At 42.3% G+C, this 22,476-nt stretch overlaps 1 protein-coding gene across 1 annotated transcript in view; it reads right to left on the minus strand.

The window, feature by feature from the left end:
* hspa4l (heat shock protein 4 like) overlaps positions 1-22,476 on the minus strand; it is a 62,113-nt gene that overhangs the window by 10,328 nt on the left and 29,309 nt on the right. The window contains exons 8-15 of the mRNA XM_078405328.1: positions 13,195-13,271; positions 11,024-11,175; positions 9,072-9,178; positions 7,906-8,039; positions 5,331-5,542; positions 3,963-4,067; positions 3,751-3,885; positions 2,608-2,733 (exon numbers count right to left, since the gene is read on the minus strand). Of these exons, the coding sequence (XP_078261454.1) occupies positions 2,608-2,733; positions 3,751-3,885; positions 3,963-4,067; positions 5,331-5,542; positions 7,906-8,039; positions 9,072-9,178; positions 11,024-11,175; positions 13,195-13,271 (1,048 nt within the window). The remainder of the gene's footprint in view (positions 1-2,607; positions 2,734-3,750; positions 3,886-3,962; positions 4,068-5,330; positions 5,543-7,905; positions 8,040-9,071; positions 9,179-11,023; positions 11,176-13,194; positions 13,272-22,476) is intronic.

A 22,476-nucleotide genomic window follows, 5' to 3' on the forward strand; every position in this document is an offset into this window, starting at 1 on the left:
CATAATGATCAATTTGTATTTCTACTTCCCAGAAAAATATCAGGTATTTTCCTCAACAAAGCAGCTTGTATTTAGAATTATATGTCACATCATAACCAATTTGTTATTTTAGACACATTATCACCATATATGTAGCTGTCAATTTTTCACAGCCACATACCCCAAAATACAAAAAGCACAAACCAGTCTACTGGTTTTGGTCACCCCAATTTATAGGTAAATTTTGGCACAGTATCATAACTCTCCTGCTCTTCTAATAATTTGGAAGGATCTAATATCCATATAAATAAGCTAAACTTATTTATAATTTTAATATTATTATAATATCATGATTATAAGTACTTGCATAATTTTAAAAAAACAGCTGAAATATAGCAGGAAAGTAAAGAAATAAAAAGGTAAAGATGTAAAAAAAGATGAAAATAGCTTTATGATAAGAGCTTGTTAGGAAAAACACAGTTGCTATCTTAAAAAAAAAAGACAGCCTCAATTAACATGCTCAAAAACTTCTGACTTAAGAATAGTGTTCTCTGAAGCAAGTGGATATCACGATGCTTCAACAATACGTAGATATCCATATACAAACAATAAATGGACTTTCAAAGCATTATACAGTAAACGCTCACTCTAACGGAACCATGAGGAGGGGAAGAAGAAATTATGTCTGTTATTGCCGATTGGCCACTATAACCGAGTAAGTTATTATTAGCATATGTAGTTGAAACCAAGAACTGCAGATGATGGTTAATACACACAAAAAGACACAAAGTGCTGGAATTACTCAGCAGGCCAGGCAGCATCTGTGGAGAACATGGATAGGTGATGTTGGGACCCTTCTTCACAATAATTCAGGCTGCCGAGTTACTCCAGCACTTTGTGGTGTTTCATCTTAAAACTAGGCACCGATGTCGCTGGTCTGTATCAGTGGTCCCCTCACGTGGCTGTTGTGGCTCACATTGTAGCGCTTTCTTCAGGCCCATGCCTGGACAAGACACACTGTCACCTTGGGCCCCCTCTCCTCTCACCAGCTGTCACTTCTTCCTGCGTTTTGTTCCTTCCTCGCTCCACTACTACTTCCTCCACCCATTACTTTGTCCGCTCCACCACCGCCACCTCCTCTTCTTCACCACCCCCTCAGTTACATCTTCCAAGGTGGAGTATGCTGGCAACAACAGGGGAGGAGGCAGAGGTAATGGGACTAGGAAGAGGCCAAGTGGACAAAGCGACAGCTGAAGTGTCAGCTGGTGAGGGGGGCCCCAAGGTGACCGAGTGTGTCCTGTCGTTGGCAGCGGCCTGAAGGAAGCGCTGACCCCGGGGGCTACAATGTGAGTCGCAACAATAACTATACCATGCAGTGGGTGAAGGGCTCGCTGGCGCACCTTGTGTGACCCAGGGGTGGTCTTGGAAGCCAGGGCTGTAAGGGGAGGGGAGATGGTGCGATCTGGGAGTGGCGTTGGCAGGTCCATCCACTATAACCAAAATCCGTTATAAAGGGGTCTGTTAAAATTAGGGTTTACTGTAATGTATGATTTTCAGCAAATATTTAGACACAAGGAACTGCAGATGCTAGAATTTTGAACAAACCAGTGCTGGAGTAACTCAGAGGGTCAGGCAGCATCTCTGGAGGGACCAGTCAGGACTGAAGGTACCCAAACCGAAATGTCACCTGTCCATTCCCTCCACTGCTGTCTGGCCCGCTGAGTTCCTCAAGCACTTTGTGTTTAGAAATGGAGAGGCGAGTGTAAATGAACAATCTAATTTTGTCCTCTATGGATGGTGGGAGCAAAATCCCATTACAAATGTTAACTTGTTTTTCTTTCTATTTTGTCACCATCTATGTTTAAGTTAGATAATATTCCCTGTCAGGCACTTATATATACAGCCTTAGGAAGACATGATCCATGAGACTAGGAAGACATATGCATTTCAGCCATCAAACTCAATGTGGTTTGATAAACTGAATGAAGGAATTTTGCTGGGAATTACAAGGAAAATTTCTTACAAATCTTTAACGTAACATCACTGGCAATCACAGAAACCCTCAAGCTATCTCCAGGATCTATGATTTTATCAAGTGGACACCAACACATTTAAAGTTTGGGTGCTCCAAGACCAGGATGCGTGTAAAGAAAGAGACCTGGTTATGGATCAGTTTCCATCCATTAATCTTCAGTGGAAGTCTTGCAAGAAGAGTTGACGTTCCATTTATATACCATGAATGTTGATCACATTTGATTTACCCAAAGGAGACTATGATTTATAGTTTTGGTAAAAGCTCCCTTTTAGAGGACAATACCGTCAGCAAGTGAAGAGGGAAATTAGCAGGAAGAAACAGCTCTTAATGTACCTAGATAATATATTTCAGATTTCAATTCAGCCATTTTGAATTAGATCACCACCTCACTGTATACCATCACCAGGTAAAGAAACCCGTGTTGTTTTCCAATCACTGGCACATATGCTTGCAACATAGGGAACTGTTTCCCCAGCTTTTTTGCCAGTCAAGATTGCCAGCAGTATGAACGTCCATTATGTTTGTGCATAATAATATCATATCTAAACACTGTACATCACATTTACCAACTAGCATATAGAACTGATACTTACTGCTTCATTGATGAATTTTTCATAAAGTCCACACAATTTGTCTCTAATCTCATACACATATTCTTCTACAGCATTTTTGGCATCAATTCTTTCTTTTTCAAGTTTATCCTGCATGTTCATCTTTCCCTGAAAAAGTTGACAATATTAGCATTCAAACATTTTAATTAATATAACTGCAATATACTCAAACTCGTAAATTTAGCTTTCAGTATTTATCAATCAATATACGTTTAAAAAAGAGAAATATGAAATGAATATTATCTCTAATAAATCAGACTGATTCCATTGTGGGCAAATACAGCTTGAGGTATAGAGGTTCTGATACAGCATTCAAGGTCACGAGTGATTAGTTTCCTTTCTAATTCTTTAGGATGCCATGGTAGATGCTAAATTTGAGGCATAATTGGCAGTCTCTGTTACAAGTGGGATAGTAAGTGTTTTACTAGGCGGGGGGTGTTGATCTGGAGGTTCTTTACTCTGCCTCTTTTTATCCCAAAGAGATAAAAAAATGCTAAGTGCCTTCCCTTAATGTTTCACTTTGAAAGATCATGGGTCAATGATCCCCAAGAGTCAATTAAAATGTTTTTTTCCCCCCAAGATGACTTTGAGAACATTCCTAAAGCTTTTTTGTTCTGGAAATATCCTGCCAAGACAGAGGTTAGACTGGCCATTACAACAGTTTTGCATTAAGTAAGTGGAAAAGTTTACTCATCCATTCCTGTATATATCAAACTATAGAGTAACCATAATGGATTGCCATAAAACCCAATTTCATTGCAGGATAACAGCAAACCAGTCTAGTTGTCACTCTTGATCAACCTGTCTCATATGTGACTCTAATCCATGCTTTTGCAATGGACTCTTAACTATTCAAGTGATTCACAAAGCTAATCAATTAAACACTGGTATTATTCAAGACAGCATCACTCCAATCTTGGGCAACAAAGGATTTGAGTGCAAGAGTAAGGGCAACAGATGATGATGAATATAATTATACCCTTTATACACACAGCTGGTTCTTGAATTTCAAGATATTATAACCCAACGCGTAGGCATTAATAGAACAGTTAATAAAATGGTTAATTCACAATTATGGGCAATATTTTTTCTAAAATTATAGTGAGCACCCAACAGGTAACATACCTCATTTTCAATATAATTGTTGAGAATATCCTGAACAAGCTGTTTGGGAAGTTCACTTTTGATCTCCAAATCCACACTCTTCACTTTTATTTTGGGTTTTGAGTTATTATCTTTACTTTCTACAGCTGGGTCATTCTGCAGAAAATTAAAGTCATGAAAGACATATCATAGAAACTGTAATTTTTTTGTGAAATATGTGTAGTTTTACCAACTTTTTCTTCAGAATCTGTGCTTGGAATTTGAGAAACATCATTCTGCTCTTCATTTTGATCTTTTTGCTGTAAATGCACTTCTTCCTGATCAACTTGCATTGTGCCCTTCAAAAGAAAACAATTTAATATAAATACAATGATTAGAGTAGCAAACAAGCATACAGATTATTCTGACCTATAGCTTTGAGCCATTTTCTAAATAGTCCCTTTATGAAATGTGATGTCAATGTGATCAACACATGGATTGTAATACCCAAATATTCATATTTACAATATTTTTAAAATAAAATATCAATGTAACAAACATAAACGAGCAAAGTATTCACTGTGTTAATTCTCAGAAATTTAAACTTGGTTTACATGGAATAAACAATTCATTAAGTGCGCAATGCATTTTTATAAAATTGATTATTTATTATTAAATTACTTAAAAATTGGCAGGTTGAACAAAGTAACCACAAACTGCCATGTGCAACCATAGGTTTAAACACTTATCTCTGTTCAAATTCTGAAGTCTTCTGTTAACACCAAGGACTGGATGCAAAAATCCTTTAACTTAATCAGTTTATTGCCCCGTACTACAAATTTGTGCTGACATAATGAAACACCAAATTCTGATCGTTAGAATGTTATGAGTAGCTTTAACGCCGGAATAATTCCGTCACATTCTGTTGCAACTTCTATTGCTTTCTATTCTTGAAACCGCAGTAAACAACTTTTAGATGACTGCTTTCTTATTTAAAAACTGGTTTTAAAAGTAAATCAGAATGAAATCCTTCAACTTGGTAATTCGATTGTAATTTGATCAAAATTATAGCTAATTAGTGTAGAGCATCAGTAACTTTGGTGCAACAGTTAATTTTGTTGGGAATTGCTGCAACATATTACTAGCTTATTAGTAAAATAGCCTTCAATACTAGATCAATCTGACACTATTGTTTGATTCAATTTGCAAAGTCTCAATTTAGAGCCGGATAATTTATTTGTCTGTACTAGGTTGGCATCAATGGAGAAATCAGCTGGAAATCAACCGTTGAGAAATATTTATAGTTCCACGCGTCAGGATGACAGTTCAGCAGAACAGGATTGAAGTTGAGATTCCCCCAGGATTGTCCGCGGTGAGACAAATACTTGGTAAAAAAATAAAAACAAAGAAGATGCAGGAAATTTAAAGGAGTCTGAGCAAATAATACTCCTTTCAGTGGACATTAACAAAAACTAAGGCTCCTACAGCAACATGCATTTAATTGGTGTTTCTATTTCTAGAAACAAGGCAGTAAAAAAATGCAAAATGTAAATTTCAAAACTGAAAACTCCAAAATATACACTTTCGGACTGTATACATGCCAACTATTTTGTCCACCATACCTGGTCATCAATTTTTGCATTTGCTGTGTCCCGTGATAGTTGGTCTGTTTCCATTGGAACATCTTCAACCTGACCACTGTCTGCTTTCTGTTTTTCAATCAGTGATGCATTGGACACAATGAAAATACCATGGATATTGACTCGAACTTTAACTTTAACTTTTGAATTTTCACCATCATTTTGAGGAGTGACATTCAGAACAGTAAACCGACCTGATTAAAAAACAATATATTGTAAGGATTCAATTAATTACTACTACGGTTCTTAGAAAAGAAAACAAAAATAGAAACAGGTGCACTAATAGACAATTTGGCCTTTGCACCCAATCCACCATTTCAATAAGATCACACATGATTGTATCCCTCGATTCCCTAATATCCATGACGAGGTCTGACCAGGACTCTATATTACAGCAGTGAAATGTTTTTACTCTTCACTCAAATTGTTTTGTAACATTTCTCTTGGAAGTTCTCTTCCAATGGTGGTCCTGCTTGTTTACTTCTAGAATTTAGCTCTTTATTCCACATTTAGCTCTTTGTTCCACTGCTAGGATAAGATCTGAAGTCAAGTGGTTGTGCAAAATCCAAACTCATTGTTGGTGAACAGTTTTCCATGAGCAAGTGCTACTTGACAGAACTGTTGATGACACCCTTCGTAACGTCGCTGGTAAATGACTAATCTGATTGGGTGGAATTAACTTAAGAGCTCAGTTCAGCGTGTTTTATTGTCATATGTCCCGAAACACAACAATTAAATTTTTACTTGAGGAGTGTATTAGATTTGTCCTACTTTTTTTTAGTGCAGACCTGAGCATCTTTCCACTTTGTCATGCAAATTATGAGTATTCTATCTCTACTGGAATTGCTAGCCTACTGGCGAGGCCATTTCCAAACTGTAAATCATCACTTCACCTATGTTGTTGTCTAATCCATAACCTTTGCTGCATCAATGCCAATTCCTTGATTATCATGGTGGAGTGAACTTAACTGGCTACAGGCACACATTCATGGTAGAGGAGCTAGACAGGAAGCCAAGTTGGATAACCCACTGCACAATTCTGGCTATAATTTCAGGTGAATGTTCCATCTTATTCTTTTGTGTTAACATGTTGGGCCCCAGCAGTCTTGCAACCTCTTTCTCTAACTGCTTACTTGCCCACCGCTATTCAAGACTAGAAGGGGCAAGATTACAGAGCTTAAGTGTAGATCACTTAACTGTTTATTGTACCCCATTTTTGTTAAGTTTCAGCTTTGTCTGGTCGCCACCTAAATGTCTGTTGTTGCTTCCACCTTGCACTTCACTGTTTTATTGAGCACTGATCATTTTGGCTTGATTGAACAAAAAATATGCCAGGGCACAGGTCACTTATTCTGGCACGATTGTAAGGATTCAAAGTGCCTCATACTCAGTTTTGAGCTGCCAGATCTGTTTCAAGTCTATTCTATTCAACATATCAGTTATAATGCAATACACAAATCCTCCATGTGAATATAAGGCTTCCTCCACAAGGATTGCAATTATTCCTACCACTGATATCATGGAGATGTGTAGGCAGCATGCTAAAGATAAATTCAAGTTGGAACACGCATTACCTGCCACAAATACACTGATAGGAATGTCCTTCAGGATTCAACCAATTTGCTTACTGGTGCAGCAATTTACTCCTTAGTCAAGAGTACACATGGTGCTTTTGCTGTTTTCAGTGCTTCTTGAAGTGGTGTTTAAAATAGAAGAACCATACTCCAGCTGAGGATAGGTGGCAAAAAGGTGGTTTCCTCAAATTCAACCCAATGCCATGAGATTCAATTCAAACATTTTTTTCCCCAAGGACAGGTTGAGGATGTCTACCACAATCATGTCACCTCTGGCGGGGCAGTCAGCATGGCAGGACAGGACATTTGGCTAAGATGCAATTTTGCAAAACAAGTGATTTTTATTTTCTGAAGAGACGCAAGACAAATCAGCTTTCCCAATTTACAAACCAGTCATCATGTTTGTGAAGAGAATCAGAAGGATGACTAGTTTGGGTAATTTTGACATGACTGAATTTGGCATTTAGATCATTGCTTCACGGACACCTAGTGTCTTTCTCTTTATTGTAAGAAAATGAAATGGCTGGCCATTGATTGTAGTTAAAGAGTAAAACATTGCAAGGAGGACAAATTTATTTCCTGACAAACACAATGGATTTTTACTTACAATCGGTTTGATTAATTGTCACTATTACTATTATATAATTAACAGCTTATATTCCATCTGCCACTGTAATATTTGAATTCATGTCTCTCAGTTGTTCGGCTGGGCTCTTGATTTCAAGCCCAGTAATTTACCTTCTGCACCACAATATCTCATCATTTTACTGTTTGGCGAGTCATGTTGTGTATGAGCAAGTCATACAAATCCTCTAGTTGTAAGGATGGAATGGACACAAGAAAATTTCTGTAGATTTTTGAGCAACAAATCTGACACCAGAAGATGCCATTTCATCTTCACTTATGAGAATCACATTGGTTTATTCTTGTTTTCGTGTAATAAATTATGAACACTTGAGACTGGTTTAACTAATGAGTCTTACCTATTTTGGAATCTGGATAGTAGAGTTCCCGTGGATTACTGTAGTATGCATCCAGGTCAAAAGGCTCCTTTTTGTAGAAAGTGATGACTTTTGAGAATGGTGTTGGATGATTTTTGCAGAAAACTTCACATTCTCTGTAAATTCAAGATTCAAGATAGCTTTATTTGTCATCCAATATTGGACGAAATTCAGTCACCCACAGTCCAACAATAAAAGCATTAAATAGGCATTAAAATTACACAACCCCAAAAACACACAAAAAAAGAAACATTCATCAAAGAAACATCCATCACAGTGAGTCTCCTACAGTCCTCTCCTCACTGTGATGGAAGGCCACAATGTCTTTCCCTTCTCCTGCCGTCTTCTCCCGCGGCCAGGTTGTTGTGGTTGGAGGCCGCGCCGGGCCGAGCCCAAGGCGAGTCGCAGCCGCTCCCGTAGCCTCCGAAGACGGCCGGCTCCGCCGATGATAAGTCCGATCCGGGGCGGGCGAACACGCTGCTGCTGCCGCTGTTGCTGCACGTCGGGGCGGTCGTGGCTCCCGACATTGAAGCCCCCGCCCAGCAGAGAAAAATTCCGCGGCCTATTTTAGGCCGCGCCGGAAGGTGAAATGTCCGCGGCCCAAGCCCCGCAATCCGGGGCGGGCGAACATGCTGCCGCTGCCGGAGCTCCCGATGTCGGCATCCACGCAGCCCGAGCCTAAGGCGAGTCGCAGCCAAACATTTTGTGGTGCAAACATTAGTTGCTATTTATCAGTCCATGCCTGAACATTGACTACATCTTGCTGTGAGCAGGCATGGCTCATTTCATTTGCTGAAGAGCTGCAGCAGGAACTGAACTATGCACAATAAATAAACATCTTCAATTCTGACTTCATGATGAAAAGATTGCTGTCCTAGCAATATATTCTAGGAAAAGTACTGAATGATAAACTTGCAAGTATTTTAAAATAATGACAGACAAGAGATCGCAATGCTGGAAAATGGAGCAAAGGCAAACTGCTGGAACAACTCAACGAGTTGAGTAGCATCTGTAGAGGCAAAGGGACAAGGCCTGATACAGGGTCTCAACCAGAAATGTTGACAATCTCTTTGGCTTCACAGATGCTGCTCGACTGCCAAGTTTCTTCGGCAGTTTGCTTTCTAATAAACTTAAATATAGATACACACCCAAGCCCTTCTTCAGTTGTAGATTTCCATTTCAACGTGATTGGAAAGGGAGCTACATCTGTGATGGAAAATTCACGCACTTTAAATGCTGGTGAAAGAATTGCACACTGGATGGGGAGGGACAAAAAAAAAGAGTAATGTAATTATAATAACTTAATGAATGTTTGAAAAACAATTACTGTCAATAAAATGAGATTCAATTTGAACTAGACAATAATACCACATTTAACTGGGTTTACAGAAAATAGCTTTTACCTTACTAGTTACTCAGAAGTTGAGGAAAACAGAAAGCCTGATTTGCTTCCATTAAGAGCCCAATACAGTTAATATAAAAATTCAATTGAATTGGATCATTATTCATCATGAGATTGAAAAATTGATTTTCTCTGTAGAGGGAACTACATTTAGCAACTTTCTGAAAATATATTGCACCTTTTCTTTTGAAAATCACCCTCATAATGCTCTTTGTGCACTCTGGGGGAAATTTGGACTAATTTGTGCATGTCGGGTACAACAGCATCTTACTAAACCCTATAAAGCTAAATCCACTACTTTTCTTAGTCCTTCTGCATCCCCTCAAGGCTCCCTGACCTCAATTTACTTTCACGATTTCTAAAGGCCCAGCTCACACCTGCCCCGAACTCCCAGTTACTTAATTACAGTTCTCAACCTCAGGCAGTAATCATTGTGAAAGTTCTCATCTGCTCACCTCCCATCACTCCAACATTGGGCACAGGTTTTTTCTTCAAAGGTTTCAAAGGTCTTTTATTGTCACATGTACCAATTAAGGTACAATGATAAGCGAATTACCATACAGCCATACGAAAAAAAAGCAACAAGACACACAACTACATAAAGGTTAACATAAATATATCCACCACAGCAGATTCCCCACATTCCTCACTGTGATGGAAGGCAAAAAAGTCCAATCTTCTTCCTCCTTATTCTTCCGTGGTCGGGGCAGTTGAACCATCCGTCGGGGCGATCGAAGCTCCCGCAGCCGGCGGTTGAAGCCCCCACGTTGGGGCAGTCGAAACTCCTGCATCAGGGCGGTCAAAATTCCCGTGCCTTGGAGTTCTCGAAGTTGGTCTCTGACCAGAGACAGTGGGCTCCGTGATATTGTCCGCAAGCACCCACGGTTGGAGCTCAGAGGTTGATCTCTGGCAAAGGAATCGCGACCTCTGCGATGGCAAGTCCGCAGACGACCGTGGTGGAGCTCTCAAAATCGGTCTCCAGCAAAGGCCCCCAACTCCTTGATGTTAGGCCGCAGTGCGGATGGAGATACGATACAGGAAAAAAAACCCAAAAAATGCATCTCCGTCGAGGTAAGAGATTTTTAGAAGTTTCCCCCAACCACCCTCCTCCACACAAAACAAGCTAAAGAACACTAAAAACATAATTTAACACATACAATTAAAACACAACGAAGAAAAGGACAGACTGTTGGCGAGGCAGCCACTGCTGGCGCCACCCGGTGGATTCATAACTTCCACACCACCTCGCTACCCCAACACCTTCAGTTCTTGACAACTTTGCAAATTTTATGGCAGCATCCAACCACCAGCTATGCACTTTCCATTGACCTGACTCAAAAGCTCTTGCATGGATGAATTGGGCTGAATGGCCTATTTCTGTGCAATATGACTAGAACTAATTCTTACAGCACTTCAGCCAATCACATCAATAGTGATTCTTAGTAGAAATAACCTGACTATCATTCCCCTGTAGTCTTTCATATTTCCTCCCAAGCAGTACATTTTAAATCATCACTGCTCTGCTGCCAACTACAAAACAATATCCAGGAAAACTTCAGTTGAGAATTACATCAGAATATAAATTACATGCAATCCAGTGAAAGGGGAAGACGACGAACATGATACAGTAACCAATCTCCAATGAATCTAGAGAAAAAATATAAAGGATCACTTTTTAATTTATATAATCACACTTACCTGCAGCGCACATCCTCTTGCCACAGCTTCATCCGCATTTAGGGTTGTGCTCACTTCTTTGTGAAAGAACTTTGCAATTCTTTCCTTCACAGCTGGAAGTCTTGTTGCACCACCCAAAATTTCAACAGAATAGATATCTTCAAGCTGCAATTCTATATTTGAAATACGCCAGTTACTAGTAGGTAAAATAATTTGCAACATACGAATACTTCACAAAAATAAAATGTACTTTTTAATTCTAACATGTTTTGCTTTCATGTACTGACCAAGTGCTCAACAATTAACAAGTGCCAGGGTACTATAAGATCTAGAAGGAGGTGGACCTGAGGCTCTTAAAGAACATTAAGGTGGATAAGTCCCAAGTTATCGAGGGAGGCAAGAGAGAAGATTACATAGGTCTTGACGGGGATCTTTGATTCTTCTCTAACCACAGGTGAGGTTTCCAGTGGACTGAAGAGTGGCCAACTCTTTGTTTATGAAAGGAAATAGAGAGAATCCTGGGAACTATAGGCCAGTGAGCCTCAACGTCAGTGGTAGGAAAACTAATGGAGAGAATTATTCGAGATGGGATTTACTCCCATTTGGAAGAGAATGGACAAATTAGGAATAACCAGCACGGCCTTGTACACAGCAGGTCATGTCTCACTATCTTAATTGAGTTGTCTTTGAGGAGGTGACGAAGGAGATTGATGAAGTTAGGGCAGTGGATGTTGTATACATGGATTTTGGTAAGGTTTTTGATAACGTAGGCTGGATTAAGAACTGGCTTATTCATAAAAGACAGAGGGTTGTTGTGAAAGGTAGATATTCTGGCTGGAGGTCTGTGATCAGTGGAGTTCCGCAAGGATCTGTGCTGGGACCTCTGCTTGTGATATATATGTAAATGTAGATGGGTTGGTGAGTAAGTTTGCAGACTACACCAAAATTGGAGGAATTGCAGACAGTGAGGAATGCTGTCAGAAGAAACCGTAGAATAAAGATTAGCTGCAGAAATGGGTGGGGAAACTGTAGATGAAGTTTAACCCAAGCAAGTGTGAGGTGATGCACTTTGGGAGGTTAAATGCAAGGAAAACGCATAGTTATTGGCAAGACCCTACACACTAAAGGTGGTGGCACAAGTAGATAGGGTGGTAAAGAAGGCATATGGCATGCTTGCCTTCATTGCTAGCATTGAATACAAGAGTCAGAAGGTCATGATGCAACTCTATAGAATTTTGGTTAGGCTGCATTTGGAGTATTGCGTGCAGTTCTGGTGGCTCCATTACAGGAAAGATGTGGAGGCTTTGGAGAGGGTGTAGTGTAGGTTTACCAGAATGCTGCCTGGATTTCAGCCACAGGGAGAGGTTGAATAGATTTGGATTGTTTTCTCAGGAGCATCGAAGGTTGAGAGACTTGATAGAAATACATAAAATTTATGAGGTATCGAGCGGGTAGACAATCAGAACCTATCCCAGGGTGGAAATGTCCAACACTAGAAGGCATAGCTACAAAGTGAGAGAGGGAAAGTTTAATGAAGATGTGCAGGGCACATTTAAAAAATATATATATATTTTTTTTTACACAAAGCGATGGGGCTTGGTACACTTTTCCAGGGGTGGTGGTGGAGGCAGATATGATAGTGCCATTTCAGAGGCTTTTAAATAAGCACATGTAAATGCACAGAATAGAGGGATATGGATCATGTATAGACAGATGAGATCAGTTTAACTAGGCATCATGTTCATCACAAATATTGTGGGCTGAAGGGCCCGTTCTTGTGCTGCACAGTGGCGCAGCGGTAGAGCTGCTGCCTAACAGCTGGATGGATCTACACTTCTCCAATTCCATTGCCAGAGACCAGAGTTCGATCCAGACTACAGGTGCTGTCTGTACGAAGTTCATACGTTCTCCCCGTGAGTATTCCCTAGGTGCACCGGTTTCCTCCCACACTCCAAAAGACATACAGGTTTGTCGGTCAATTGGCTTGGTAAAATTGTAAATTGTCCCTGGTGTGTGTAGGGATAGTGTTACCGTGCAGGGATCGCTGGCCGGCACAGACTCGGTGGGTCACAGGGCCCTTTTCCACGCTGTATCTCTGAACTCTAAATCTAGAATCCTCAGTTTTATATGAAGAAATTAAAAAACAGTGCAGACATCCAAGTTAACAGAGTTAAACAATGGGATCTACTTACTGGCTTGTTCAACGATGGTTTTTAAGGGGGGCTCCACTCTGCTTAAAAGAGAGGTGCAGAATTCTTCAAACTGTACTCTGAAAAGAAAAGGCAGGAGTTTTCCAATATTATATTCTTGCTAAAAAAAAATCTAAACAGAAACAGTATTTTGGAATGGAAAAAAATGAAACTTTCCGCCAAATTCGGAAGGGTTGGGAGGGGTGTATCCTGTTTCAGTTATATTTATTTATAGAAAATACTAAGCAATATCGCCAGCTTTATGGCGTTTCAATTAGGTTAATTATGGTAAAGTACAACACCATTCCCATCACTAACACAGCCTAACTAAAATATAAAGTTAGTATAGTTACGAGATTTTGATTAGAACATGACAATTCTTGAATCTACATATAGTAGAAATTAATTATTACTTTGCTGCAGCTATCCATACCACCTAATCTTTCTTGGAAAGCTATTTTCACAAGAGATCAAGTCTAATGTGACTTTTGTTTTCCACTTAAAATGTAGGCGTTATTGACAAAGCAATCATAACCTGCCTTCAACCTCCAGTTGTTCTGGTGCAGGTATTCCAGTTGTGCTATTGGATATGGAGTTCCTGTATTTAAACCTAACAACATATATCGATATCAGCGTGGTATATGGTATCAAGGGAACTTGCGGGTGCTGGTGGCATTCCCATGCAAAAAAAATTTTTCTTCATGATCATGGGTTTGCAACAGTGTCTCAAAGTTGAATTGGTGAATTCACTGGTATCAGAAAGAATGCATACTTCGATTAGTGGATCATAATGTCAAACTGTGTAACTGTTTTACACCTTTAAGTAGCAGTATTCCTCACTTGGGAGCTGGGGATGGAGGAACCCAGCCATTTGTTTGCTCTTGTCATCATCACATTTATGTGGATAGTCCAATTAAGTCTCAGACCCAAAGGGTTGGTTAGACTACCTTGCTGGAAGTCACCACCTGGTATTTTGGCACTTGCATTCAATCTGGTCATATACATTAGGATGCTATGAAAGTCCTTATTTGCATGAAGCCGAGTAAATAATGGTCCTAATAGAACAATGAATTAACCAAATACAATGAATGCAAAACAGTCAAATGGTGCAAGGTACCTGCATTTTTTCCCCCTAAAATGTGATAACAGAATAACTGACTGAGAAAACATGTTTTCTTAAGAGCAAGAAAACATGGCGACACCTCCAGTAAGAGGGTGTGAAAGAGATTGGCTCAAGAGTCTGATAAAATTGAAGAGGATGTAGTTCTCAAGTCTGGATACCCAAGTCAGAAGAGAAAAATGGGAATGGCCAGGGTTGCAGGCACTCATGGCTATACTTCCAGCCTTCCTGATGCATCATGAAGATGAATTGGATGGAAAGAAATGATTCACTGGTAATGGACTGGGGTCTGTTTGACACTCATTATGTTCAGGCAGAGAAGATTAAAACATGACAAGCTGAGATATCGTCCATCAAAATACTTTATCTAGTGCATCTGTAGAAATTTGAAAATATCCTCTTGAACATGCCAAGTTTTTTCTCAGATGCTTAAGAGTAAAACAGAGCTGTGTTCATCCTCCTCGTTCCCTCAAGTCAACAACCAATCTTTCGACTTGCTGACATTAAGGGTTGGTTTTTGTCCTGATAACATGAAATGAGTTTCTCAATCTTTTTCTTGTACTTCATCTCATCATTGATGTTGATCTGGCCAACAACAGTGGTATCATCAGCAAACTTAAAGACAAAATTGGTGCTGTACATTGTCACATCGTCACGAGAGTACAGAGATCAGAGCAAGAGACTGAGTAATGAGCACCAATTTCGAATTTTAACTGACTGAGGACTGCAAGTTCAAAAGCCAGATGCAGTTGGAGGCATCAAGGCAGACGTCTAGGATTCCAGAAATGAACTTATTTGGTATTATGGTGTTGAAGGCTGAGCTGCAGTCGATGAATAGCATCTGGTATGTGTTCATATTGTCAAGGTGATCCAGGGCTGAATGTATTGTAAGGGAACCTATTGCAATGTGCGTGCAGGGAAAATAAGTATTGGAGGATGTCCTCCGGGACTTATTTTCCCTGTGCGCAAATTGAAAGGGCTCCAAATTGTCTGGGAGACTGGTACAGATATGGGTATTACCAATTTTTCAAAGCACTTCACTATGGTCGATGTTAGAGCTGCTGGTTGGTAATCATTGAGACCAGGTCACTTTATTTTTCTTGGGAACTGGTGTGACGGAGGATTCCTTGATGAACTGAGGATTCCAGGATGAACTGAGAGGTTGGAGATGTCAGCAAAGACTGGTTGATTAGTGCATCCAGGCTGGCTTTGAGAATTTACTCATGTAAAATCAGATTGGACTATTGCCACTGAGATAACAAGACATTTTGGTGATATTGGTGGAAAAACAAGGAACTGCAAAGAACCGCTAGAATAACTCAGCGGGTCAGACTGCATCTCTGGAGAACATGGAAATATGACATTTTGGGTCAGGATCCTTCTTCAGACTGATTGTGGTGAGGGGAAGGCAGAGAGCTGTAGAGAGGAGGGGGCAGGATAAAGCCTGATGAGTCATAGGTGGATACAGGTGAGATGATGTCTTTTGATCAGCAGATGGTTGGACAAAGGCCAGAGATGAAAAGATAAAAGGATAGAAGGTGATGTGAACCCAGAGGAAGGAATGAAAGTTGAAACGGAAAAGGAAAAATGGTGTGGGTCCAGAGAAGAGGTGGGAGGGTAGAGAAGAAGCAGGACCAGGGTGATGGTAGTTGGGGTGGGAAGGAATTAGTAAACTAAGATGTTGTGGCGGGCCGAGCCACTTTGGACATTAACCCAAGTTCGAGCAGTTGCGTGGACCTGACGTGATCTGGGCCGAGCAATCAACGCCAACCTGGGTGGTCTGCTGGCGGTGTGCAGGGGACGACAGAGCTAGTCTTCACCTCACAGTCAACACGTTAACACACACCTTGTCCTCTTGTACTAATTGTTGAGCTGTATCGTTTAAATATTAAACTGAATGTTTATACAACACACGAACCTCTACAGTGGTGAGTGACCCTGACGATCCAAAACGGCGTCTTTTGGATTTCATCATGCCTGGAGACAACCAAGATCAGCAGAACGCAGTTTCACTCAGACTGCCCACCTTCTGGACATCACAGACCCAGCCGAAGCCCAATTCCACATCCGCCAGATAACTGTCGACATCACCAAGTACTACTACGTGGTCAGTGCGCTGGACCAGGACACCGCCGGCCACCTGATCGATTACCTTCGCCAGCCACCAGCCCACAACATACAATGGGATCAGAACGCTCAAGGACACTTTCGGTCTCAGCCGCCACGCCGGGCGGCAAAACTCCTGCACATGGGTGGCTTAGGCGACCGTAAACCGTCCGTGCTCATGAATGAAATGCTAGCCCTGATGGATGGACACAAGACCTGCCTCCTTTTCAAATAGGTCTTCCTTGAGCAGAAGCCTGAGGACATTCGCCTGAGGACATTCGCCTGCTCCTCGCGGATGACGATTTCACCGACCCCCGATGGCTGGCAGCCCGTGCGGACGTGCTGTGGCAAGCCAAACAGCAGGGTGGAGCCTCGGCAGTTGATACAGGGGGTCCCAGCCTCCATGGATGGAGCAGCAGTGATGTCGGCCACAAATGGCACCAGCAAGGACAAGTGGTGCTACTACCACCAAAGGTCGGGCTCCGAGGCCCACCGATGCCGACCACCCGGCACGCATCCAGAAAACGCTTCAGCCGGTCAAAACAATCGCCTCCTCTACACCTGGGATTGTCATTCGGGGTGGCGTTTTCTCGTTGACACCAAGGTCGAGGCCATTCGCAAGCTTGCCAAACGCTCTACTGTGAAGGGACTCCAAGTTTGTCGGCATGGTCAAGTTCTACCACCGTTTTGTGCCAGCAGCTGCCAGAAGGCCCTGGCCAACAAGCCGAAAGAACTAATTTGGGACAACGCGGCCACGACCACGTTTGACAACGCCAAGGAGGCGCTGGCAAAAGCAACGATGATGGTTCATCCATTGCCAACACACCAACAGCTCTCATGGTCGACGCATCTGGCACAGCCGTGGGCGGAGTGCTAGAACAATGGTAGCTGGCAGCCCCTTGCCTTTTTCAGTTGTCACCTGAGACCCCCCCTCCCCAAGCAGAAATACAGCGCTTTCGACCGGGAGATCCTCGCTCTCTACCTGGCCATCTGGCATTTCCGCTACTTCCTCGAGGGCAGGGATTTCACAGCTTTCATTGACCACAAGCCACTCACATTTGCTTTACCAAAGTGTCTGATCCTTGGTCAGCCTGACAGCAGCGCCACCTGACCTACATCTCAGAATACACGACTTGCGTTCAGCGCATCGCAGGCAAAAGAAACCAGGCCGCAGATGCGTTGTCCCGCACCGCCATCATTGCCTTCCACGCTTTGGCCCCAGGTGTTGACTACACAGCCATGGCGGCTGCCCAGCGAGAGAATGAAGCGATGCATCGCTATCTCAGGCATGCTGTTGGAGGATGTGCGATTCGGGCCCAGACACCACACTCTGCGCCGTGTCTACTGGACAGCCAAGACCCATCATCACCGCTGCCTGGCGCCGCTGGATTTTCAACATGGTTCATGGCCTAGCTCACCCTTCCATCTGGACAAGAAAGGCACTGATGGCAGCCAAGTTCATGTGACACAGGCTGCGTAAACAGGTCGGCAACTGGGCCAGAATGTGCATCCCCTGTCACACCTCCAAGATTCAGCGACACATCAGCGCTGCAGAACTTCACCCTGACACTTCGACCATATCCACGTCGACATTGTTGGACCACTGCCCCCATCCAGAGGTGTCACTCACCTCTCCACCATCATGGGCAGATTCACAAGATGGCCGTAAGCCGTCCCGCTCTCGGATACCTCCACTGTGACCTGTGCACGTGCCCTCACCGCCCGCTGGATCGCCTGCTTTGGCGTGCCGGTAAACATTTCCTCCAACAGAGGTGCGCAGATCACCTCCGAGCTGTGGTCAGCAATAGCCCGGCTGTATGGCACTAAGCTGAACCTCACAACGGCCTACCAGCCGCAAGCAAACGGCCTTGTGGAGGCTGGTGGGGTGAAAGGCGCGTACCAGGGGATCTCTGACACCCATTTTGACCAGGCAAACAAAGTTTCACCAAACTTCAAAATGGGCATTGGAGCTTTCGGGTAGAGATGCGTTGTTGCCAAAGATCTCTCCTAATTTTGGTTTGTAGCCCGTGTGGTTTTCAGGCTCTATTGCAGTTGCCTGGTATTTGTTGATCGTATTGAGCCTCTAGCTTGTTCTGGAATACTCTTGGCGTCCCTGATACCCATTCAGAGATGAGAAATGGCCTTTTTATACTGCACGTGGTTATATTTCTTGAAAGCCTTGGATCTGAAGTATAGCAGAGAGTGAAACTCCCTGTTCATTCAAAGGTTTCTTGTTAGGGTTGACTCCAATTGTTTTTGTTGGAACACTATCATCAACACATCTCTTGATGCCTCAAGCAGTTCCAATTATCAGTTTCTGCCTGAATATTGCCTATGTTTTACATCAGGGGCCTCCAAACGTTTCAGCATGGACCACATTATATATTTGGCACATTTTTGCGGGCCATAGGGAAAAAAATAAATAAGTGTGAGTTTTATAAATGTAATGAACTCAAAAAGTTTAAACTAAGTTAGATTAGATTAGGAAAGGTTAAACTAGGTTAGGTTAGATTAGGTTAGTTTACATTAGGTTTATATGGCAACAAATAAATAATATTCAATTTTTAAAAAGAGCTTGAAATATTGGAATATATATATATACAATCGGGATGAGGGTATCTCTCACAACTTTCAATATATGGGAAACGATGGAAACTTTGAGGGTTCGTCCAGTTGTGGCATCTGGCTGATTGTACTGCACAGTTGGAGCTGCGGAAGCATTCACCGTGGAGCTTCTGTGGTGCTGAGGATGTTGCGGATGCACAGGTCGTGAGCTGGTTACTACAGACGCAAAAGCAGTGGGTGACCACCAGGAGGAGCAGAAGGCACAGGCAGGTAGAGCAGGGATCTGCTCCCTCTCAGATATACACTGCAGGTGGGGCGGCCTCCCAAGGGAAAGTATTTAACAGTAAATTTGTGGTAGCATAGTTGGCTCTGCTGCACAAAAAGAGTGAGAAAAGACGAGGGGAGTAAGAGGGGATTTGATTGTTAGGGATGCAATCAGGTTTATCTATTGCTGTGAAGAAGACTCTTAGAAGGTATGTTGTCTCCTTGGTGTCAGGAACAAGATCTTTCAGAGCACATTCAAAAAAGGGAGGGTGAACAGCCTGCGGTTGTGGTTCACATTGATAAAAACAGGGATTGCCTGCAACATGATTTAGAGAGCTTGGTAACCTCTGGATTATGTCTGGTGTCCCGTGTTAGTGAGTATAGAAATAGATAGATAGGTCAGGTGAATGCATGGTTAAAGGACTGATGTGGGCGAGAGGGCTTTATATTTTGGACCATTGGGACTGTTTCTGATGAAGCTGGGACCTGTACAAGTGGAAGTGCAGTCTGAAGAAGGGTCTCGACCTGAAACATCACCCATTCCTTCAATCCAGAGATGTTGCCTGTCCCGCTGAGTTACTCCAGCATTTTGTGTCTATCTTCAATTTAAACCAGCATCTGCAGTTCCTTCCTACAACCTTTACAAGTGGGATGGGTTACACCTGAACCAGAATGGATTCCATATCCCTCCAGAGAGATTTGCTCCAGTTGTTGGGAGGGTTTAAAGTGATTAGTTAGTGGAATAGGACACAGAATAGGCATGCTGTTGGAAGGGTGGGGGGAAGTACAGTCAAATACAGAAGAAAATCCAAATCCAGTTGACAGCAGGCATGGATAATGATAGGATTGGAAGGCCAAATTGCATTGATTTTAATGGAACCAGTGGTAAGGCAGATGAACTCAGAGGATTGATCAGCAGAAGGGAAAATTATACAGTTGTCAAGGAATAGAAGCCTCAGATGTGATAGGAGAGGAAGTAAAAGAAGAGAGAGCGTTGCATTATTGATCAAGATCCCAAAGGGGCTTGATAGGGTGTGATGTTGGCATATTGTTATTTGTGGAAGAGTCCTTGACAAGGGGGCACAACCACAAAATAAGGGACCAGTCATTTAAAACTGAGGTACTTGAAATGTCTTCACTGATGGAGGTGAATCTCTGGAAATCTCTGGAAGCATGCAGGTACAGCAGGCAGTGAAGAAAGCCAATGGAATGTTGGCCTTCATAACAAGAGGAGTTGAGTATAGGAGCAAAGAAGTCATTCTGCAGTTGTACAAGGCCCTAGTGAGACTGCACTTGGAGTATTGTGTGCAGATTTGGTCTCCAAATTTGAGGAAGGGTATTCTTACTATTGAGGGCATGCAGCGTAAGTTTACTAGGTTAATTCCCGGAATGGCGGGACTGCCATATGTTGAAAGACTGGAGCGACTAGGCTTGTATACACTGTAATTTAGAAGGATGAGAGGAGATTTTATCGAAACATATAAGATTATTAAGGGGTTGGACATGTTAGAGGCAGGAAACATGTTCCCAATGTTGGGGCAGTCCAGAACCAGGGGCCACAGTTTAAGAATAAGGGGTGGGCCATTTAGAACAGAGATCAGGAAAAACATTTTCAGTCAGAGAGTTGTGAATCTGTGGAGTTCTCTGCCTCAGAAAAGGCAGTGGAGGCCAATTCTCTTAATGCATTCAAGAGAGCTAGATAGAGCTCTTAAGGATAGGGGAGTCAGGGGGTATGGGGAGAAGGCAGGAACGGGGTACTGATTGAGAATGATCAGCCATGATCACATTGAATGGCAGTGCTGGCTCGAAGGGCCGAATGGCCTACTCCTGCACCTATAAATCTCTGCCCCAGCGGGTGGTAGAAGCTGCATCGTGAGAAGTATTCAGTGAACATGGATAAATATTTAATAGAACAAGGAATAGAGGGGTATGGTGGAATGGTAGCGAAGACCTGAGGCCAGCACAGATCAGTCATGATCATATTCAATGGGTACTCCTACTTCTTTCTTGAGCTCTTCAATGGTGGAATTTGGAAGTTCTAATAAGGGCAAGACAGCACTGTGAGTAACACAGGTGTGAGGGTAAAGAAGAACAGAGCAACTTTGGTGCACAAGTCCACAGATCCCCAAAGGTAGCAGCACCAGGGGACATTCACCAGGACGTTGCCTGAGATGGAATGTTTCAGTGATGCGGAGATACAGGAGAGGCTGGGTTTGTTTTCCTTGAGCAGAGGAGACCCTGACAGAGTTGTACAAAATTCTGAAGTACTCAGATATGGCAGATGGTAAGAAATCTTTCTCCCAGATCATCAGTGGGAATTGGTTTCAGGTGAAGATTGTGAAGTTTAGAGGGGATCTGAAAAATATCTTTTAGTGCAGAGGGTGGTTGCAATCTGGAATCCAACAATCACCAGGTTCATGAACGGCTATTCTTCCAAAAAACAGGTTTATGAATCAACCGGCACAACCCTAATCCTACCTCAACAACACAATGGTCCACCTCCCACACCACCATGGACTATTTTAAAACTAATTGTTTGTCCTAATGTCTTGTTTTTTTGCAGTCTTCTTTCTTTTAGAAATGTTATACAGTATGTAATTTATGAGTAATTCATTTTTGTGTGTTGCCTGAGTATACAGTGCCCTCCATAATGTTTGGGACGAAGACCCACCATTTATTTATTTGCCCCTGTACTCCACAATTTGAGATTTGTAAAAGAAAAAAAACACATGTTGGTAAAGTGCAGACTGAGAGCTGGTACTGGTCGTTGTAAAGCGACTCTCAAGGTAGGGTGATATAGACACTGAAGACGTCATCTGCATATGTGGCACTGAACCGCAAACTATGGAGCACCTATTGAGATGTCCTCTATTGAAGCACACATGCAAAGCTGAGGGCCTCGCAGAGAACAACGATATTGCTAAGAGTTGTGTTCAGTTTTGACTGAAACACAATATCTAGCATGTTGTGGACACGAGAACAAGAAGAGTTCAATATGATGACGGGAAGGAGACAAAACACTTTGTAGTATTGTGTCAAAACATTACTCTCTGCTGCAAAACAAAGGAGTTGGTTATCAATTTCCGGAAGCGGGGTGATGTATATGCCCTAGTTATTTATAAAACAGAAAAAATACAGTGACCACCACTGGGTGAAAGAGGAGAGTGAGTGAGAGAAGGGTAGAGAGGACGGGGGGGAGAGTGGGGGTAGGGGGAGCAGCGGGTGAGAGC

This window comes from Rhinoraja longicauda, chromosome 1, assembly GCF_053455715.1.
Source record: "Rhinoraja longicauda isolate Sanriku21f chromosome 1, sRhiLon1.1, whole genome shotgun sequence".
NCBI lineage: Eukaryota > Metazoa > Chordata > Chondrichthyes > Rajiformes > Arhynchobatidae > Rhinoraja > Rhinoraja longicauda.